Source organism: Cervus elaphus, chromosome 1, assembly GCF_910594005.1.
Source record: "Cervus elaphus chromosome 1, mCerEla1.1, whole genome shotgun sequence".
NCBI lineage: Eukaryota > Metazoa > Chordata > Mammalia > Artiodactyla > Cervidae > Cervus > Cervus elaphus.
In genome coordinates this window covers 93901548-93921100 of record NC_057815.1, presented here as the reverse complement: position 1 = coordinate 93921100, position 19553 = coordinate 93901548, and the positions used below count along the sequence as shown (strand labels likewise).

At 41.7% G+C, this 19553-nt stretch overlaps 1 protein-coding gene and 2 pseudogenes across 1 annotated transcript; all 3 read right to left on the bottom strand.

The window, feature by feature from the left end:
• Window positions 1–220: 220 nt before the first annotated feature.
• On the bottom strand, window positions 221–10347 carry LOC122700481 (olfactory receptor 4C3-like). Its single transcript, XM_043913395.1, has 2 exons — window positions 10271–10347; window positions 221–1077 (listed from the first exon to the last, which is right to left on the bottom strand). The coding sequence occupies exon 2, from the start codon at window positions 1037–1039 to the stop codon at window positions 221–223; it is 819 nt and encodes a 272-aa protein (XP_043769330.1). The 5' UTR covers window positions 1040–1077; window positions 10271–10347.
• On the bottom strand, window positions 7122–10354 carry LOC122700328 (annotated as a pseudogene).
• A 6413-nt stretch (window positions 10355–16767) lies between these two features.
• Window positions 16768–17773, bottom strand: LOC122703043 (annotated as a pseudogene).
• Between the last annotated feature and the right edge of the window lie 1780 nt (window positions 17774–19553).

Genomic DNA, 19553 nt, shown 5'->3' with positions numbered 1-19553 from the left:
TGTGAAGATGAAAGGATGGATAAGATGGATTAAGATGTACACAGCAATAAGGAACAGGTTTTGGTTTGTTCCTCTTTCCAAAAAAAGTCATTTTATTTCCTACTTTCCAACTTATTAGCTACATTTAAGATCTCACTGTGTGGAGAACTTTGTCACGGCTTCTTCACCTCCTCATTGCTCAGAGTGTAATGAGTGGATTCAACATAGGAGTCAGGATACCCTAAAACACTGCCATGTTTTTGTCTATAGACAAAGTAGATGATGGACGCATGTAGGTAAACATACAGGGCACGAAGAACACGGCAACAGCCGTGAAGTGGGCCCCGCAGGTGGAGGGGGCTCTGAGCCTCCCCTCTGCACTGTGGGACCTCAAGGAGCGCAGGATGACGGGGTAGGAGGCAGCCAGCAGGAGGAAGTTCAGCACGCAGCTCACGCCGCTGTTGGCCACCACCAGCAGGCCGATGACAGAGGTGTCGGTGCAGGCAAGTTCCAGCAAGGGGTACAAGTCACAGACAAAGTGATTGATCACGTGAGGCCCGCAGAAGGGCAACTGAAGGACCAGCAGGAGCTGAGCCAGGGAGTGCAGGAAGCCCCCCAGCCAAGCCAGCCCCACCAGCAGGGCACAGAGATGCCGGGTCATGACGGGCGTGTAGTGCAGGGGCTTGCAGATGGCCACGTAGCAGTCATAGGCCATCACCGTGAGCAGGATGATCTCAGCACCTTCAAAAACATGAGCTCCAGAGAGCTGAGCCATGCAGCCCTCATAGGAGATGGCTCTCCCCTCCTGCAAGGAGTCAGCTATGAGTCTAGGAGCCGTAGAAGAAGAATAACAGGTATCAGTAAAGGACAGGTTGGCCAGGAAAAAATACACAGGGGAAACCAGGGTGGGCCTAAAGGTGATGGTGATCACGATGAGAATATTGCCACAAGCTGTGATCCCATATATGGTCAAAAAGGCCACAAAGAGCACTCTTTGTGCTTCTGGGTTCTGTGAGAGTCCCAGCATGAAAAATTCTGTGACATTGTATGGTATTTCCATATAGTCCAAGGACACTGAGGATGCAAGTCCAGTATTTCCTATAAAGTCAAGAGAGAAACAAAATGTTACAAGATTTCCTTTGACCAAACCCACTTCTCTTTACCCCTCTTAACCCTTTCTGTTCCAAAATTTGTGTACCAGTTCATCCTGTTAACAACAAAATGTAAGCATGTCTGTTAACTTTAGCATCACTGGGTAATAGATACCTAAGTTATTGTATGAAAATAATTATTTAATTATCTAGAATTTATTTTGTTAAGTGGAACATTTGGTGGACATCGATTTTCTAACTTGACCAGAGAACATCTCTGACAGTTTTCAGTGGGGTTCCACATAGATACAACAGCTCTCAAGAAACCCATGAATATTTAGGATCTTCTGAAATCTCTGCATGCATAGTTCATACCCTTTGAAGTAACTCTTTCTTCTTTGCAGTGAGGTTTGCTACATTTTCTGTTATGCTTCCAATAGTAGCAGAAATTGATGCAAAGCAAACTGAAGTAGAGTAGGGAGACGTTGACTTTGTTGCAGCTGGAGACGCCCCAGTTCTCTGTTTCTCTGCTTGTTCATTTACTCCCACTTCTGCCTCTGCTGCGGGCAGTATCATGTATAAGTTAAATTACTCTTCCCCCTTGCTTCACACATTATATGAATGTCTGGGCTTTACTTTCTCTGGACCTGGCGAAATCCTTCTAGTTAAAGGCTTCCAGTCCTCCTACAGTCTACAGGGATGAGTCAAAGTTAAAAAAAAAAGTGACCATCAGTGAAAGATTCTATGATTATCCACCTATTCACTACATAAAGGAAGCTACAGGAGGAGGGAGAAGAGATACTCTGTCTTGACCAATGTCCTTGTAAATTATAATCTCATCTGACAAAACATTCCTACTCATGCTTTATTCTCCTAATTATATTAAGGAAATGTCTGTGCTAGTCTAAGTTTTGATTAAACAAAAACTGTCACTCATCCTACCCACCAACCATCTATTATTTTCCTGGAAACATAAATCTTCTTAAAGTAACTAAATCTCCCAACTTGCTGAGGATGATATGAATAAAAGGAGAATCATTGAGTGTCAGAGGAAGAGACGCACAAATCTAAGAAATGCTGGAGAGAAGATTCTTGTGTTGATCAGGAAGCTGCGCACTCTCTTCCTAAGCCTGGTTACAAAGGCAAATACAGTTTGCAGGAAACACATCTGACTGCGACCTTTTCAGAGGACGACATTATGGCCAAGAGTGTATGGCCACCTGTGTAACAGTCTTTGCAAGCACTGTCCTAAGTGCTTTAAATATATAAGCTCATTTATATATTATATAAGCTCATAACATCCCCATAAGATAGATTATTATTTTTCTCCTCATTTCTTCAGAGGAAGAAAGGGAGAGGCACATTTAGAAACTTACAGAAGCATACTCAGCTAATAAGTTGCAGAGTTAAGACTTGCACCCAGGCAGTTCTGCTATAGAACTGTGGGCTTCACCGTAGTATCCTGACACATAAACTCACTTAAGTTTGAATATTTCCAGTACCATTTATTTTCCGTGTAATCATGGACAGTTTCTCAAAGCCTCAGTGTTCTTATCTATAAAATGAAAATAAGAGTAGCTACGCCCTGAGTCTGCAAAGAGCGGTCAATGTAAACAGTGCATGTAAGTGTTTGTACAGAGCCTGGATATGATAGCCACTCCAGCAATGGTATTGCTGAGGTCACCGTCATCAATGCCATGGACAACAACTTACATTTACTGGATCTGAGGGCACAAGTATGTCATCAGGTGTTTTGTCTTCGTTTTTGTTCTTTTACATCCTAACATCGTGAAATGGTGGGCCTGGGCGAGTTATTAAAGGGTCACCTAGACCAGCTCCAAGCATATCAACGCAAATATCACTGTTTCATGTGCTTAAACTCCTGCATGAGATTAAAGTTGCTTTTCTCATTTAGGCAGATCTCAGACTGGGGAAGTACTGTTGATTGCAGGAATGCATCTGAGCTGAAAGTTTCTTAGACTAGTATTAGGAGAAAACCCCAAAGGGCATCATTCATTCATAAGCAGCCGAGAATTTGTTCCATTGTCCATTTCCCTCTTATTTCCTGAAAAACCCTACGGCATTTAAAACCACCCTTTCCAGTTGGCTCTGTTTTAAAGGTAGTGGATTTAAGACTCAGAAAGATGCGGTGCAGACTGTCCGAAGTTGAACTGATGGTTCGTGGTGGAGGTGCAGCTGGAACCCAGGTCACTCGACACTCCAGGCTCTGTGCTTTCCAACATCACCACCCGCTTCCAATATCTACTTTCTCTATCATTGACAAGCCATGCTGTGGCTCACGTTAGGGAGAAAAGCCTTGAAACAAAATAGCTGGCTTGTCGTCCCTGCTTTCTACCAACAATGCTCGTCAACATGGTCTCAGAAACACTTTCTCTTGCCACTGAAAAAGGTGACTTATAAGGTGGGTGTGATAACACGGTGATTATCACTGCTAGGTTTCTCTGAAGACTAATGCTCTCCCCGCAGCATCACTTGCTGAAACAGTTCTGGGGCTTGGTTTTGCCTCATTCACAGGTTAGAACACAATGTGGTGCCATCGTTAATTAATCCCTTTGAATGCAGTTTTGGTCTCACAAGGAAGAGACTTTCACCTTACTTCCTAAAAGTGCCCAGTGTCCTTCTAGTGTCTAGAGAGAGTCCACAAGTTGTCAGGAGGAAAAGGGAGTTAGGATATTTCAGGAACAGATATTGGAGGGTTCGTGTCTTTAGGAAAATTGCTGACTGGACAGCAAGTACAAAAATTAATAGCATTTACTGATCATCTTCGAGTTCTAAGTGCAGGTCCTAGGCGCTTTCACATATAGTATCCTTTGTCGTTTACTCCCTAAGTTGTGTCTGACTCTTTGCGACCCCACGGACTGTAATCCACAGGCTCCTCTGTCCATGGAATTCTCCAGGCAGGAATACTGGAGTGGTTTGCCATTTCCTTCTCCAGGGGATTTCCCCAACCCAGGGATCGAACCCAGGTCTCCTGCATTGCATGTGACTCCTTACTGCTGAGCCACCGGGGAGGCCATATATTACACAAAACAATGTTAAATAAATATGAACATTACTGTACTTACTGGGCTTTAATAAGAATTAAATAGCAAAAGAAAAGCTCTTTGCACAGAGTAAAGACACAAATAAGAAAAACTGTCATAATTATCTTTTTTACACTAGCATTGATTTTTTGATGTTTACCCCATCCTAAGGGTAGGTTCACCATTATGTTCAAATAAAGAAATATTTTAGACAGAGGTTTTCTCAGCTTGAGGCTTAAAGAAAGTCATAAATTAAGGTCAGAAATCTGTTGCCTCCCAAACACATAGAATGAGTGCTCAGGTCAAGACTTTATTCACAGAAAGGGCTTAGTAAACAGCTGTTGTCGTCAGCGTTACCAGTATCATCGTCACCCTCACCACCTTTTTTCCTACATCATTCTGTGACATTCCATGTTTCTTGGGAACTACAACTAGATGCTTAAAAGATAATTTTGAGTTTTTAAATACACAGTTGCTTATATATATATAGTTTTCAAAATAATCACTCATTATGGCAAAATATCTATTGTTTAAAGCCTTTATAAATACAGCGAGAGCTAACCTGATAATAAAAGCTTAAGAACACTAGAAATGTAATGCTGGCATCAGCTTATGTTCAAATTCCTGGTTGGGAACTCTCCTGAAAACAAGTTTCTGAAGTCTTCTCCATAAATCACAAACTCTGTGCAGAGATGGATCTCTTGGTCTCTCCAACTGAGCTCTCCCTTTTTCTCTTTCTTCCAGAGGATGGAAACAGGATAAAAGGATTCATTACCAGTGAGAGCTTCTGAAATAAGTGCTGCTCAAGCTTCCCTGGTAGCTCAGCTGGTAAAGAACCCGCCTGCAACGCAGAAGACCCTGGTTTGATTCCTGGGTTGGAAAGACCCACTGGAGAATGGATAGGCCCCCCACTCTGGTATTCTTGGGCTTCCCTGGTGGTTCAGCCAATAAAGAAGCCACCTGAAATGTGGGACACATGGGTTTGATCGCTGGATTGGGAAGATCCCCTGGAGGAGGGTACTGGCTACCCATTCCAGTATTCTGGCCTGGAGAATTCCATGAACTGTATAGTCAATGGGGTCGCAAAGAGTCAGACGTGACTGAGTGACTTTCACTTTCAAACATCTCATAGTTGATCCCACCGACTCTCCCATTTGTCACTACAGAGATATTTAAGTGCAGTTTAATCCCAGAATAGGGAGTTGGTGAGGCACTCGCTCTCAACATTCAGAGAACTTTTTATTGGCTGAGATGACACATTTTGGAGTGAAGTGAGGCTGGGATGGACGTTTGGTCTCCCTACCATCCTGGTTAGTGAATAACAGTAACGGTGCTCTTGGGCTCCTCTATTAGGAACCACTGTTCCCAGCATAGTTTATGCTCTTGTGGAATCTCTGAAAGTTGAAATGAAGTCTGAGCAATTTTTTTTTCTCATTTATTTTTATTAGTTGGAGGCTAATTACTTTACAATATTGTAGTGGTTTTTGCCATCCATTGACATGAATCAGCCATGGATTTACATGTGTTCCCCATCCTGATCCCCCCGCCCACCTGCCTCCCCATCATCCCTCTGGGTCATCCCAGTGCACCAGCCCTGAGCACTTGTCTCATGCATCCAACCTGTGCTGGTGATCCAAGCAATTTTTGTTCATTTTAGCTGACTCAGTTTTCCACTTGAAGTCATTTAATCTGCACAGTTTAAGGAAGCATATAATGTTATTTTCCTATTTGTTGTTGTTGCTTAGCTGAGATGTTGTGCCTGACTCTTTGCAGCCCCACGGACTGTAGCCCACCAACGGTCCGTGGGATTTCTCAGGCAAGAACACTGGAGTGAGTTGCCAAGTCCTCCCTCCCCAGGGGATCTTCCCAACCCAGGGATCGAACCTATGTCTCCTGCTTGGCAGGCATTCTTTACTACTGAGCCACCTGGGAAATTCTATTTTCTTCTTATTAAAGATGAAAAAAATAGAAAGGTGAAACAATTTGTTAACATTTACTGGAATAATTAATGCTGGAGACAATAAGAGAAATTAAGCCTATTTGGTCCAAAGCACTTAATCTCTGACTATTGTAGAATCTCTTAGAATTTCATTATGTACATGGTATGGATTCTTTACTCAAGCTCAGATTTGTGATTTTGTGCTGTTCCATGACAGCTCCATGACTTGTTCTTAAATCACTGGAAATTTCCTATAACCACTGTTTTGTCTTCAGAATCTTCTTTTCCTTTGTCTGTGTCTAAAACCAGACTTTAATGTATAGATATTTTCTGCCTTAGCTCTATGGACTTTATTAATTATGTTTATTTTATGCCATCCAATTCTGTTTCTAATTCTTTTTGTAAACTCTTGTATACTACAGGGAATGATGAAATGTAATTTTCAAAAAGTACTTTTGTGTGCAAATGTTATCTTTGTGGGATTGTGATGAGTAAGAATTTCTTTTTATTGCTGTGTTTATTTTATTTATAAACCTCTCAAACCTGGAAAGATCAGGAAAAGCGTATAAATGTACTTTTTGAAAATTTATTTACTACTGTTCTGTCCCTTTTTCATGCGTAGTTGTTTTCCCTCTTTTAAAATAAAACTTCACTCTAGCTATGGTGCTGGGTATAACGAGTGTTCAAGAATATTGCTGTTGATCTGTCTCATACCCACAGTCAGGGCAACATTATGACTTTTGTGGACCCTTGGTACTTTTATCTTCTTGGGTCTTCTCCTCCATCAAAATGTGAAAAATTATCTTTTCTGACTGCATTGCTATATAGATGACTATAATCTAAGCTGCATTTGGATTATATGAATTTCTTTCTTTCTGTTGTAAAAGAAATGAAAACACTTCATGGCCTCGTAAGACTATCATGGGCTCTTGGCACTGTCTCTACTATGGCCTCTGAATACCAACCCTGGCTTACAATGCGTGAGCCCCTGGAGATGACTGATCCAGACAGGAGAATCTTCCCAGTTCAATCAATTAAGAAGGGGAGAAAATTTCTGTAAAACATCACTAGATTTTTCTTTTTTTGCCTAAATACTCCACACAAGGTTTATTCATCACCAGTTTTCATTATTTGTCCCCAGAGCTTCTTCATGACGTTTTTCACTTCTGCATTTCTCAGGGTGTAGATTAAAGGGTTCAGCATAGGAGTTACTATGGTGCAAAACACAGTCACAGCTTTGTCAGTGGAAGGCGGTCGTGGGTCTGAGGAAGAGGAATGAACAAGGAACAAAGAATAAGACGACGACTGTGACGTGAGAGGCACAGGGGGACAGGGCCTCGCGACGCCCTTCAGAGCTGTGGGTCCTCAGGGAGCGCAGGATGACAGCGTAGGAAGCCACCAGCATTGAGAAAGTCAGCAAACACAGTGACCCACTGTTGGCAGAAAGCAGGGGCCCCAGAGTGTGCGTGTCTGTGCAGGCTAGCTCCAGGAGAGGTATTAAATCACACATGAAATGGTCAGTGACATGGGGGCCACAGAATGGTAACTGAACCAGGAACAAAATCTGGATCCCTCCATGGAGAAAGCCTGAAGCCCCAGCCATTCCAGCCAGGGAAGCACACACAGGCCGACTGGTGACGGTCATGTGGTGCAGGGGCTTACCGATGGCTGCATAGCGGCCGTAGGCCATGACAGTCAACAAGACAATCAGCTCCAGCAAAGAAGTGTTCAGCAAAGACCTGAGTCATGCAGCCACTGAAGGAAATGGTGTTCTTTCCAGAGACCAAGTCAAAGATCAGCTTGGGTGCTATGGAGGAAGAGTAGAAGCCGTCTATCATGGACAAATAGGACAGAAAATAGTACATAGGAGAACCGAGGGCTGGGCTGGTGAAGATGGTGACTGAGATGAGCAGGTTACCTGCCAATGTGATCAAGTAGATGATTAAAAACACAGCAAATAAGAGTGTCTGCAGTCCTGGATTCTGGGTCAGGCCCAGGAGGATGAATTCTGTTACATTGCTCATCCTCTCCATCAATTCATCTTGAGTTGTTATTAGCACATGGTTGATCTGAAAAGATCACAGTATTTCTGAGTGATGGTATTTTAAATTTGATAGAAAATATTTCATCGTCTCTTTAGCCCAAGTCCCTGAGACTGGTGGAGCTACTCCTTTCACTTACCTCTGATATTTTACAACTAGCTGGAAAGAAGAATGGGAGGAGTTTGAATCTCTCCTGATTCATATAATTTAAATATATTGTGACAATACCTTATAAATACCACAATAAAAGCAAGATTTTTTTAATGAATATTGACATGCAGTTAACTTCTAAATTTTCTTTTTAGCTCTGAATGTCTCACAGATAGCTTTCTTTTGCTCTGGGGGACAAATTTCATTGACAATTCTTTGTAAAATTATATTAATGCTTGTCTATTAGAATGAATATTCATAGGTATATGGACACAATATTTTAAAAATTAACTTTGTATCAGACATGAAAAGTACCAATCAAACCTTACTCATACCAGCTGTGTTCTGTGACCCATTATTCCTTTTTTTCACATTAATGCACATGCACACGCAGAGGCAGAGCTGCAGATGGAGTTTTTGTCCCTCAAAATGCAAATTCACTCAACAGCCCCGGATGTTGTGTCTGGCTCAATAAGACAGTTATGCTCACTCTTTCCACATCTTTGAATGTGAACATGTAAGTGATGCAAAGTTCCCTGAAACGTTCTCAATATTTCTGAAATGAACTTTCTGTGCAATTGTTCTTTCATCGCACATAGAATAATGCTCTGGGTTAGTTATATTACCCTACTCACATCTTGTTATGAAGTGATATAAGTCAAGAAGTTTTCCTGAGTTTCCTATTGACCAGACAAAAATGTTAGGACCACCTGAAATAATACAATTTCCCCTTCTGGAATAAGTTTTATCAATTAAGATGAACTTGAAATTTTCATTACTAATGTAAAAATATTGAATATATATAAGAATGCATTCTTTTTCTTGGGGAGTGAGCCTGTATATAGGTTTTCAAGATAGACTACACATTGTTGAAACCAAGATTATAAGTTATTTTATTCATTATCTTTCTTCTTCTCTTCTTTCCCCAATCCTTGCCAAAACCATAACCACATATTTTTTCCTCAAAAATTTCTGGGCACAGAAGTCAGCATCATGATCTCTCAGGTTTCAGTAAAGATGAGGTAAGATAGTTTAGAGTTTTCAGGAAAGTTTATGCCTGAGCTGTTTTTCTCTCTCCATGACTCCAATGATGGTGACTATGGCCAATCATTCTTTAAAGATTTAACTCACAAATCCTGACTTCAATGTGGTAGCATGGAAGTCATGAAAAGAGGAAAGAATTTTTAATAATTACAGAGATCTTCAGGATCAGTCTACTTAGTGAGGCATAAATGTTAATCCCAATCTTGTACAAGTGGCTTTAGTGGTTCTCAACATCATCTTGCTTGGGAACATTCCAGACAATATTTCCTATTGACATTTTCAAGTCATTGTGTCCAAATTCATTTTTAGAGAGAAAGGCTAAGTTTCAATTTACAGAATCTAACTACAAATATTATTTCAGTGAAATGAAATTGGCTAAGTTAACCTTCTTAAATTTTGGGGAAAAGAATTAGTTATCACTAACTTGGATCATTTGGTTGTGGATTCCTCAGTTTCTAGATTAAACCCGGACATCGCTTTCTTCCCACCAGGCATTTGCCCCACAGCTGTAGATAGACTGTAAACTAAGGAGAAGGACAGTGGAATTCTTCTGTCTCTAGACAACTCTCCCATTTTCTGGATTTACTCAGAAAACAAGCTGCTTTAGTTAGGAAACTTTGATAGCTTTCAGATTTAATTTTAACTCACTTTCTGGGCTTATTATGAGATTATAAATGCATCTTCAAAACATATATTATTCAAATGTATACATCAAATTATTCAAATTTGATTCTTCAAAGTAAGAAAAAACTTGTATATGAAATTGTAGAATGTATGTGAAAGTGAAAGTATTAATCGCTTAGTTGTGTTCAACTCTTTGTGACCCCATGGATTGTAGCCCACCAGGCTCCTCTATCTGTGGAATTCTCCAGACAAGAATACTGGAGTGGGTTGCCATTTCCTCCTCCAGGGGGTCTTCCTGACTCCATGGATCGAGCTCCTTTATTCCTGATTTAAGCCCTTCTTCTAACTCATACTGACCTTGGGAGCAGGGTCTCCCGAACAGACCTTCACCTTGTTGATGAATGGCTCTGTGGCTGTTATTTACTTCAAGGTCCTTGTTTGTAATTCTTTCTTCACTGACTCTAGAGAAATGTTTAAATAGAATTTCAAAACAGCTCAGGGCTTGGTAATACATTGACCTCCCAAGTCCTCAGAGGATTAGTAATTGGCTCTGTTGGAATCTTTGCTAAAGCATCAGCCAAGGACTTTTTTTTTGCTCCTGTTTGACTTGCACAAACAACATTAGAGACGAGCTTTAGAAATGCTGTTGAGCTTTGGTTAAAAATATACTTCTGGCCATGGGCTTCCCTGCTGGCTCAGGTGGTGAAGAATCTGCCTGCAATGCAGGAGACGTTGTTGATCCCTGGGTTGGGAAGGTCCCCCAGAGAAGGGAATGGCTATCCACTCCAGTGTTCTTGCCTGGACATGACTGAGTCACACACACTTCTGGCTGTAGTTTAGGAGGAAACTTAGGTAAGGTAAGTGCAAAGCTTGGTATTAGGATTTTGTTGCTCATTTTGATGTTGGTGACCTTGCCAAAGGATATATGGGGTGATTTTAGGCATAGGTCAGAGTTCAGAGGATGGATTTCTCTCTGAAAACATGAGTGTTTGGTACAATATGGTTAACCTCAGAGTAGAAATGCCAGTCTGGGCCAGATTACCTTTGGACATTGTGACATGTTTATTAGTGACTGACCGAGGAGACTTAAATAGCAGGTTCCCAGCTCCCAATTAAAAAAAAAAAAAATCAGGACAGTGGGACAGACTGAGAGTGAGGGTGGCCACTAACAGAAGCAGCATCGTTAACTGTTGAGAACAGAACTGAAAGCATTGCTTCTCTCTCTGTTCTGAACTCCAGGAATGCATCAGTTTGGTTTAAAGTTAAAGGCAGGTGAGAAAGAAACATGATTCTGTGCAGAGTTCCAGCCAGCTCTTCATCACCTCAAAGCTGAGGGAGAGAAGACTACAGTGGAGCATCCTTTCGAGTAATTTAAAAGTCATGAACATTTAAACTATCTCTGGGATGAGTACCTAGGTGACAGAGTCTCATGGTGTGTTATAGAGCTTGTAGCTCTGCCACACACAGAGAGAACCACAGGAATGTATAGTGATTTTACTGCACTCTATGCTTTCTTGGAGTAGCCTTTGAAAAAAGTCATGCTCAGCCAAGCATGTGTGTATAAAGACATCCAGAGGGAAAGAATACAAACACTACAGAAAGCATTCTGTTTTATTTTTAATTTTTTTCCCATTTATTTTTATTAGTTGGAGGCTAATTACTTTACAATAATGTAGTGGTTTTTGCCATACACTGACATGAATCAGCCATAGATTTACATGTCTCACCTACCTTTAACTTTAAACCAAACTGATGCATTCCTGGAGCTCAGAACAGAGAGAGAAGCAATGCTTTCAGTTCTGTTCTCAACAGTTAACGATGCTGCTTCTGTTAGTGGCCACCCTCACTCAGTCTGTCCCACTCCCCTGATTTTTTTTTTTAATTGTCATAAAACACATATAAGATGAAATTTACCATTTTAAATACACACTTGAGTGGCATTAAATACCTCCACATTGTTGTGCAAACACCTCACCAACCATCTTCATAATGTTTCACCTTCTCAGACTGAAACTCCATATTCATTAAATAATTATTTATCATTCCTCCCTCCCCTCACGTCCTAGACATCATTATACAACTTTTTTTTCATGAGGGTCTGCTACTGCTGCTAAGTCACTTCAGTCGTGTCCGACTCTGTGGGAGCCCATAGACGGCAGCCCACCAGGCTCCCCCATCCCTGGGATTCTCCAGGCAAGAACACTGGAGTGGGTTGCCATTTCCTTCTCCAATGCATGAAAGTCAAAAGTGAAAGTGAAGTCACTCAGTGGTGAACGACTCTTAGCAACCCCATGGACTGCAGCTTACCAGGCTCCTCCATCCATGGGATTTTCCAGGCAAGTGTATTGGAGTGGGGTGCCATTGCCATCTCCCATGAGGGTCTAGGTGTCCATATATCATAATCTGTTTGGGAGAATAGAGGTTTGCTTCCTACTCTATGATGGGGAATCTTGAGGACATAAAGGATTATGCTTATGTGCAGAAGTGACTGAGAAAATCACACTCAACCAAACTTCTTTGTAGAATACCCCTGTATGAAAATGAAGAAAAACACTGTAAGTAGGAGAGCTTTGCTTCTGTTTCCTCTTTTTCAGACTCTGATGTGGAGTTAATTGCAACCTTGCCACCAGTCATCTGGAGTGATGTAATTCACTGGGCATTTTGAGTTCAGGATGTTTCTCTACCTAAGGAATGGATCAGGAGTAGGAATGGTTATGCTCCCTACCCACAGAACAATGCCCTATTGAGAGGCTGTCTTTGAGGAAAATGTCAGAGTCCTTGGGAATTTAGAGAAATACTTATTCACATAAGTAGAACATCGATTCCATCAGCTTGACTGGTTGGTTGGGGTTTTGTCCTGGGAGGAGGATGCCAGCAGACACAGGATGACTGACCCATAGTGGGACCTCCTTAGCAATGACCCAAAATAATTGCAATTCTGATTGATCATTGATTTCGAGAAGACAAGAAGGAAACTGCTTTTGTAATCATCCCTTTTTTTTTTTTTTTCTTCTGGAACACAATCCCTTAGATTTATCAAGACCCAGAGACACTCTGAGAGATAGTGAGGGACAGGGAGGCCAGGCGTACTTCAAGTCAGTCCATGGGGTCTCAAAGAGGGGGGCGTGACTTCGTGACTGAACAACAACAAGGACATTTGAGTGTGATCTGATAGTTGACAGAACGGTGAAATCATGCAAAGAGATTGCGAATTCAATAGGAAGAGCTGGTCTCCTAATTTATAGAAGGAAGGATGTATTGGAAAGGGAAACAAGCTAACAATGAGAATTGGGTGGGAGAGGGAAGAGCAGGGTTGAGGTTAGGAATAACTGAGGAGGGACTTAAGTGATCGCATAGATTGGAGCCTAAGGTACTGTTTCCTTGTTTTGACCCCAGCTTGCGTGTGAATGGGGGTTCAGTTAGAGCATAAAGATTAATGAACAAAGGTTAAAATTTTAATAGTTAGCAACTAAGATTTCTAAGAGGAGAGAAGGCAGTTGCATGCAGAACACACATAGCTACATTAAAACTAAATTGGAACCCTTGCATATCTATTAATAGCTCGCAATAGAGGGCAAAAATGTGATATGGATACAATTATTCATGAGGAGGCTTGAGATTAAGAGCAAGATTCTGTTTTGGTCCCAGTTTTTCCTGAGAAGTAGGGAGCATAGCATCCTCCTGAGATACATGGAAATTTTGTGGGGATAAAGTTTATAGGAGATCAGTGAAAATTTAGAACATATACTAAAAAGAATGTGTGGGAAGAAGGAACTGTTTGGAACAGCCAGAACATGTGCTTAAGAAGTTTTGAAGATGTAGTTCACATTAGAGTTGAAATTTTTGTTGTCACTCCTAGTTAATAATGGGCTCCCCAGGTAGCTCAGTGGTAGAGAATCTGCCTGCCAATGCAGGAGCTGCAGGAGACTCAGGTTAGATCCCTGGGTAGGGAAGATCCCCTGGAGGAAGACATGGTCATCCACTTAAGTATTCTTGCCTGGAAAATCCCACTGACAGAGGAGCCTGGAGGGCTACAGTCAGCCCATGGGGTCACATATAGTCAGACATGACTGACTGACTGAGCAGCAATAGCTAGTTAATAATTTTCTTCAAGATTACCTTATATCTCAGGTGGAGGGAAAGACATGATTGTGTATGAACATGTGGTTTAGATACTTCAGTTACTGTAGTGCATTTAGTTCAGTTCAGTTCAGTCGCTCAGGCATGTCCGACTCTTTGTGACCCCATGAACTGCAGCACGCCAGGCCTCCCTGTCCATCATCAACTCCCGGAGTCCAACCAAACTCATGTCCATTGAGCCGGTGATGCCATCCAGCCATCTCATCCTCTGTCAGTCGTCCCCTTCTTCTCCTGCCCTCAATTTTTCCCAACATGAGGGTCTTTTCAAATGAGTCAGCTCTTCTCATGAGGTGACCAAAATATTGGAGTTTCAGCTTCAACATCAGTCCTTCCAATGAACACCCAGGACTGATCTCCTTTAGGATGGACTGGTTGGATCTCCTTGCAGTCCAAGGGACTCTCAAGAGTCTTCTCCAACACCACAGTTCAAAAGCATCAATTCTTCGGTGCTCAGCTTTCTTGATAGTCCAACTCTCACATCCATACATGACCAATGAAGCAAAAATGCTCTATTTGGACTTGTTTTTGTAAAGATTGCCATTTACTCATTCTGTGTTTTGAGAATGAAGATAACTGCAAAAGTGATGGAAACCTTTTCTCTCCTTGATATTTATAAGTCTTTTAAAAGATGAAAGGAGTCAAGGTAACTGGTCAGGAAGGATCATTTTGCTGTGGCAACAAATGAATCCTGAATTCTCAGTGGCTTAACACTTCAACTTTCATGTTGTGTTCAGGCCTAATTCACGGAGAGATAGTTGCTTCTCTAGGACAGCTTTTCCAGATAGCTATGGGTTGACACAGCTTGCTTCACTGGGTCGCCCTGCCATCTCAGTGTGTGTCTTCCAGGCTTGCTGTAGCAGGGAAAAAGAAATGGAAATAGTCCTGGCGAGGAACATACTGACTTCTCAATGTTTTAGCCTAACTGTGACACATATTACTTCCTGTTTAAAAGCAAAGGGGCTGGAAAATATCGTAGTAACATATGGATTCTTAGTGATCAGCAAATGGATTGGTAACACTCGAAAAAATAAAAAAAAACAATCTCCCATTTCAGGGGTTTCCCAGATGGTGCCGTGGTAAAGAGTCCACCTGCCAATGCAGGAGACAGAGAGACATGGGTTCAATCACTAGGTCAGGAATATCCCCTGGGGAAGGGAATGGCAACCCACTCCAGTATTCTAGACTGGAAAATCCCATGGACAGAGGAGTCTGGCGGACTGCAGTTCATGGAGTCAGAGTCAGACATGACTGAGTGTCTCCCATTTAGAATAAATTACTTACTAAACCACTGAAGATTAATGTATATGCAATGAACACCTTAGGTATTCCTATGGAGTCATTTGGGTTAATTCAAGTCCTTCTGAAGGTAGATGTAACTTTGATGGATTTCCAAAACTTGAGTCCTGGCCCCAATTTGGATCCCTTTCTTTTATTGGGATTATTTCCTTTAAACTTGCACTGTGTCTATATCTCAAATTATTTTCCATCTCATTGGTTTACAATTGGTCTAAAATTTTCCATTCAAATTTGAATGTGCATGCTTTCTCACTTGATTATTTACCTCTCACCAACTTAATTTTTGTTTGTACAGGATACTTTTCTATCCATTAGCTAAAGCACAAATCTGTCCCCCTAAAACTATTTGGATATCTTTTACAAAAACAGCGCTCCACAAAACTCTGCCTGGGAAATTGTGTGCAAGATAGCTCTACAGTTGTGCCTGGAAGAATTTTATATCCCTTCTTGGCTTTAGACATAGATAATAATTCATTTTGATAAGAGCCCAGATTACACTGTAAAGGGTGCCCCTGGAATTGTGCAGCACTTGGTACTAATTTTGGAATGAGTCCTGCCTTTATGTCACTCTCATTTCTCAAAACTCATTCATTTCTCACTGGTCATCATCTCTCACAATAATAACCCTACCTTGCCTACAGTACTAAAACTATTCATTTAAAAAAAAATATGTGGTTGTTTGGACTTATTGTTTATTTAAATACTGTGGTTGTTAGGACTTATTTTAATTATTTGGCCTATTGGTTATATACTGTATATCTGAAGCTTTACAGAGAATCATTCTACTGAAAACAGTAACTCAAAGTTTTTCCAGCCTCTGTGATTCTTTAAGTTGATTAACAATGCCCCTTTGAGGGCTTCCCTGGTGGTCCAGTGAAGAATCCACCTGCCATTGCAGGGGATACGGTTCAGTCTCTGACCCGGGAAGATCCCACATGCTGAGAAGCAACTAAACCTGTGAGCCACAACTGCAGAAGCCCACGCACCACGACTGCTGAAGCCCTGACACCTAGAGCCCGTGCTCTGAAATTAAGAAGCAGCTGTGATGAGAAGCCTGAGCACGTCAACTAGAGAGATGCCCTTGCTCACTGCTACAAGAGAAAGCCCGCATGCTGCAACGAAGACTCAGTGTAGCAAAAAAAAAAACAAAAAACCCTGAAAAAGGAAGATTAAAAAGTAATTTTTTTAAAAACAACATCCCTTGATTAGTAGTAATTTATAGAAGCAAATAAGTTTCTAATTGAAGAGCTTTAGTCATCATTTAATCAAATCTTGATATTTTATTAAAGATGAACCATTAAAGATTCCAGAAAGCAAGGGGGTGAATAATATACTTAAAGTCACATATGTTAACTTCAGAATCATTTTCCTTTCTATTAGTCACTCTTGTCCTTAAGTATGAATAGATTTTATCTTCTCTACTCACAAAAATTATTACCCAAGGTTACTCTTTGGCTCCAGAGTGTCTTCATGGCATTTTCACCTCTGAGTTTCTGAGGGTGTAGATTAAAGTGTCTAACATGGGTGTTACCATGGTATAAAGCACAGCCAGCGCTTTTTCAGTAGGGAAGGTGATCATGGGCCGAAGGTACACAAACATACAGGCTACAGAGAACAGGACCGCTACAGCAACATGGGGAGCGCAAGTGGAGGGAGCTTTCTGCTGTTCTGCAGTGCTGTGTGTTCTTAGAGAGCAGAGGATGAGAACACAGGAGGTGATAAGAATAGAAAAGATGAGCATACTCATCAGCCCCCTGTTGGCAGCAACAAAAAGACCAAAGACGTGAGTGGCAGTGCAGGAGAGTTCAGCAGAGGGAAAAGGTCACAGATGAAATGGTCAATGACGCTGGGGCCACAGAAGGACAACTAGCCTATAAAAATAATTTGAAACAGAGAGTGAAGAAACCCTCCGGCCCAGGCCATGGCCGCCAGGAGGCCACACACGCGCCTGTTCACTGTGATGGCGCACTGCAGGGGCTTGCAGAGGCCACGTAGCGGTCACAGGCCCTCACCACAAGCAAGAGGATCTCAACTCCTCCAAAGAAACGCTCTGCAAAGAGCTGAGTCATACACCCACTGAGGGAGATGGCTTTCTTTTGAGCAAGTAAGTCAAATATCATTTTGGGGGCCATGGTAGAAGAGCAGCAGCAGTCTATGAAGGACAAGAAGACAGGAAAAAATACATGGGGGAACCTAAGGCTCTGCTAGTGGCGACTGTCACAGTGATGAGTAGGTCGCCTGCCACAGTGAGAAAGCAGAGGAGGGTAAACAGAGCGAACAGGAACTTCTGTACCTCTGGGCTCTGTGTCAGGCCAAGCAGGATGAATTCCGTCACATTGTTCACTTGTTCCCGGAGTCCAGTCTAGCGTTCAGATAACTGATTTCCCTGAGAATAGCACAGGGATCACAATTGTGAGGATCAATTTAGACCAATCCCAGTATATTTTCTCAGAATTATTTTTTGTAAGAAAAACATTAGGCAGATAAACCCAAGACTTAAAGTTGGGCCACATTATTATTAGCCACAAAATGAACACATAACTGTCTTCTCTCTCACACACACACCCCCACTCACCCACACATGCACATACACATTCATGTACACAAATGCAGTTTTATCACTGTTGACATTCCAGTCATCTTCCTACAAGTGTACATTGATGGGTATTCCCCCCCAAATGCTCATGTATTTTCTCCTGTAGGAAGAGGAATAAAAAGAGGACCCACACGAAGGAGCAGAGGCTTGAGTTCCTGAGAATTTACTCCCTGTGTCCCTTTTCTAGTCACTTGGCTGATGAGGTGCTGCAGAATTTACTATTATCACTTTTACCTAGTTTCAGGGTGAATATAAAACATCAGGTAAACTCAACTCAAAATTAGGGATAATGTAGTTACACCTCAGAAAAAACTGAATGGAATGAATGTTTAAGGCCCCAGTAAGGTACAACTTCTTTACTTAAGGTATACTTCTTAACGAGGTATCACTGAGGGCGTCCCTGGTGGCTCAGGTGGTAAAGAATTCACCTGCAGTGCAGGAGACCCTGGCCCAATCCCTTGCTAGGGAAGATCCCCTGGAGAAAGAAATGGCAACACACTCCAGTATTCCTGCCTGGAGAATCCCATGGATAGAGGAACCTGGTGGGCTACAGTCCACGGGGGTCACAAAGAGTCAGACATGACTGAGCAACTTCACTTTTTGTGCTTTCACTTTTGAGGTATAACTGGCAGTTATATTTGTGAATTTATATTACATTCAAATAAAACTTTCTAAGAATACCACCACACAAGAAGAAAAAAGAATATTTTGAGGAGGATAAAATAGCATGATGTAATGCAATATCTCCAAAATCACTGCAGATGGTGATTGCAGCCATGAAATTAAAAGACGCTTACTCCTTGAAAGGAACCTAAATATCATATTAAAAAGCAGAGACATTACTTTGCCAACAAAGGTCCATCTAGTCAAGGCTATGGTTTTTCCAGTAGTCATGTATGGATGTGAGAGTTGGACTGTGAAGAAAGCTGAGCGCCGAAGAATTGATGCTTTTGAACTGTGGTGTTGGAGAAGACTCTTGAGAGTCCCTTGGACTGCAAGGAGATCCAACCAGTCCATCCTAAAGGAGATCAGTCCTGGGTGTTCTTTTGTAGGACTGATTTTGAAGCTGAAACTCCAATACTTTGGCCACCTCATGCAAAGAGTTGACTCATTGGAAAAGACCCTGATGCTGGGAGGGATTGGGGGCAGGAGGAGAAGGGGACGACAGAGGATGAGATGGCTGGATGGTGTAACCGACTCGATGGACGTGAGTTTGAGGAAACTCCGGGAGCTGGTGATGGACAGGGAGGCCTGGCGTGCTGCAATTCATGGGGTCGCAAAGAGTCAGACACGACTGAGCGACTGAACTGAACTGAATGCAATATCCCCCAGATTTATTTGAAACATTATGATTCACTACTTGGAGAATTTTTATCATGTTTAGGTTTCAGAGGAATTTTGTAAATCAAGCTCGCTTTACGGAAGACTATGAAAAATACTCTAGATCTCTTTAGAAAACAGGTACTTTTAAGGTAAGGAAACTCAAGCATTATAATTTGTTTAGCAGCGTGTGTTCTGTGCAGTAAGGTATTTCTAAATTCTGTTTTCACTGGTTAGAAGCTATGTGATGACCTTAGTCTTACTGTACCTAAACTTTCTCATGTACAA

Coding starts and splice junctions, on each gene's coding strand:
- LOC122700481 (XM_043913395.1), bottom strand. CDS start 1,039: ATGGAAATACCATACAATGTCACAGAATTTTTCATGCTGGGACTCTCA.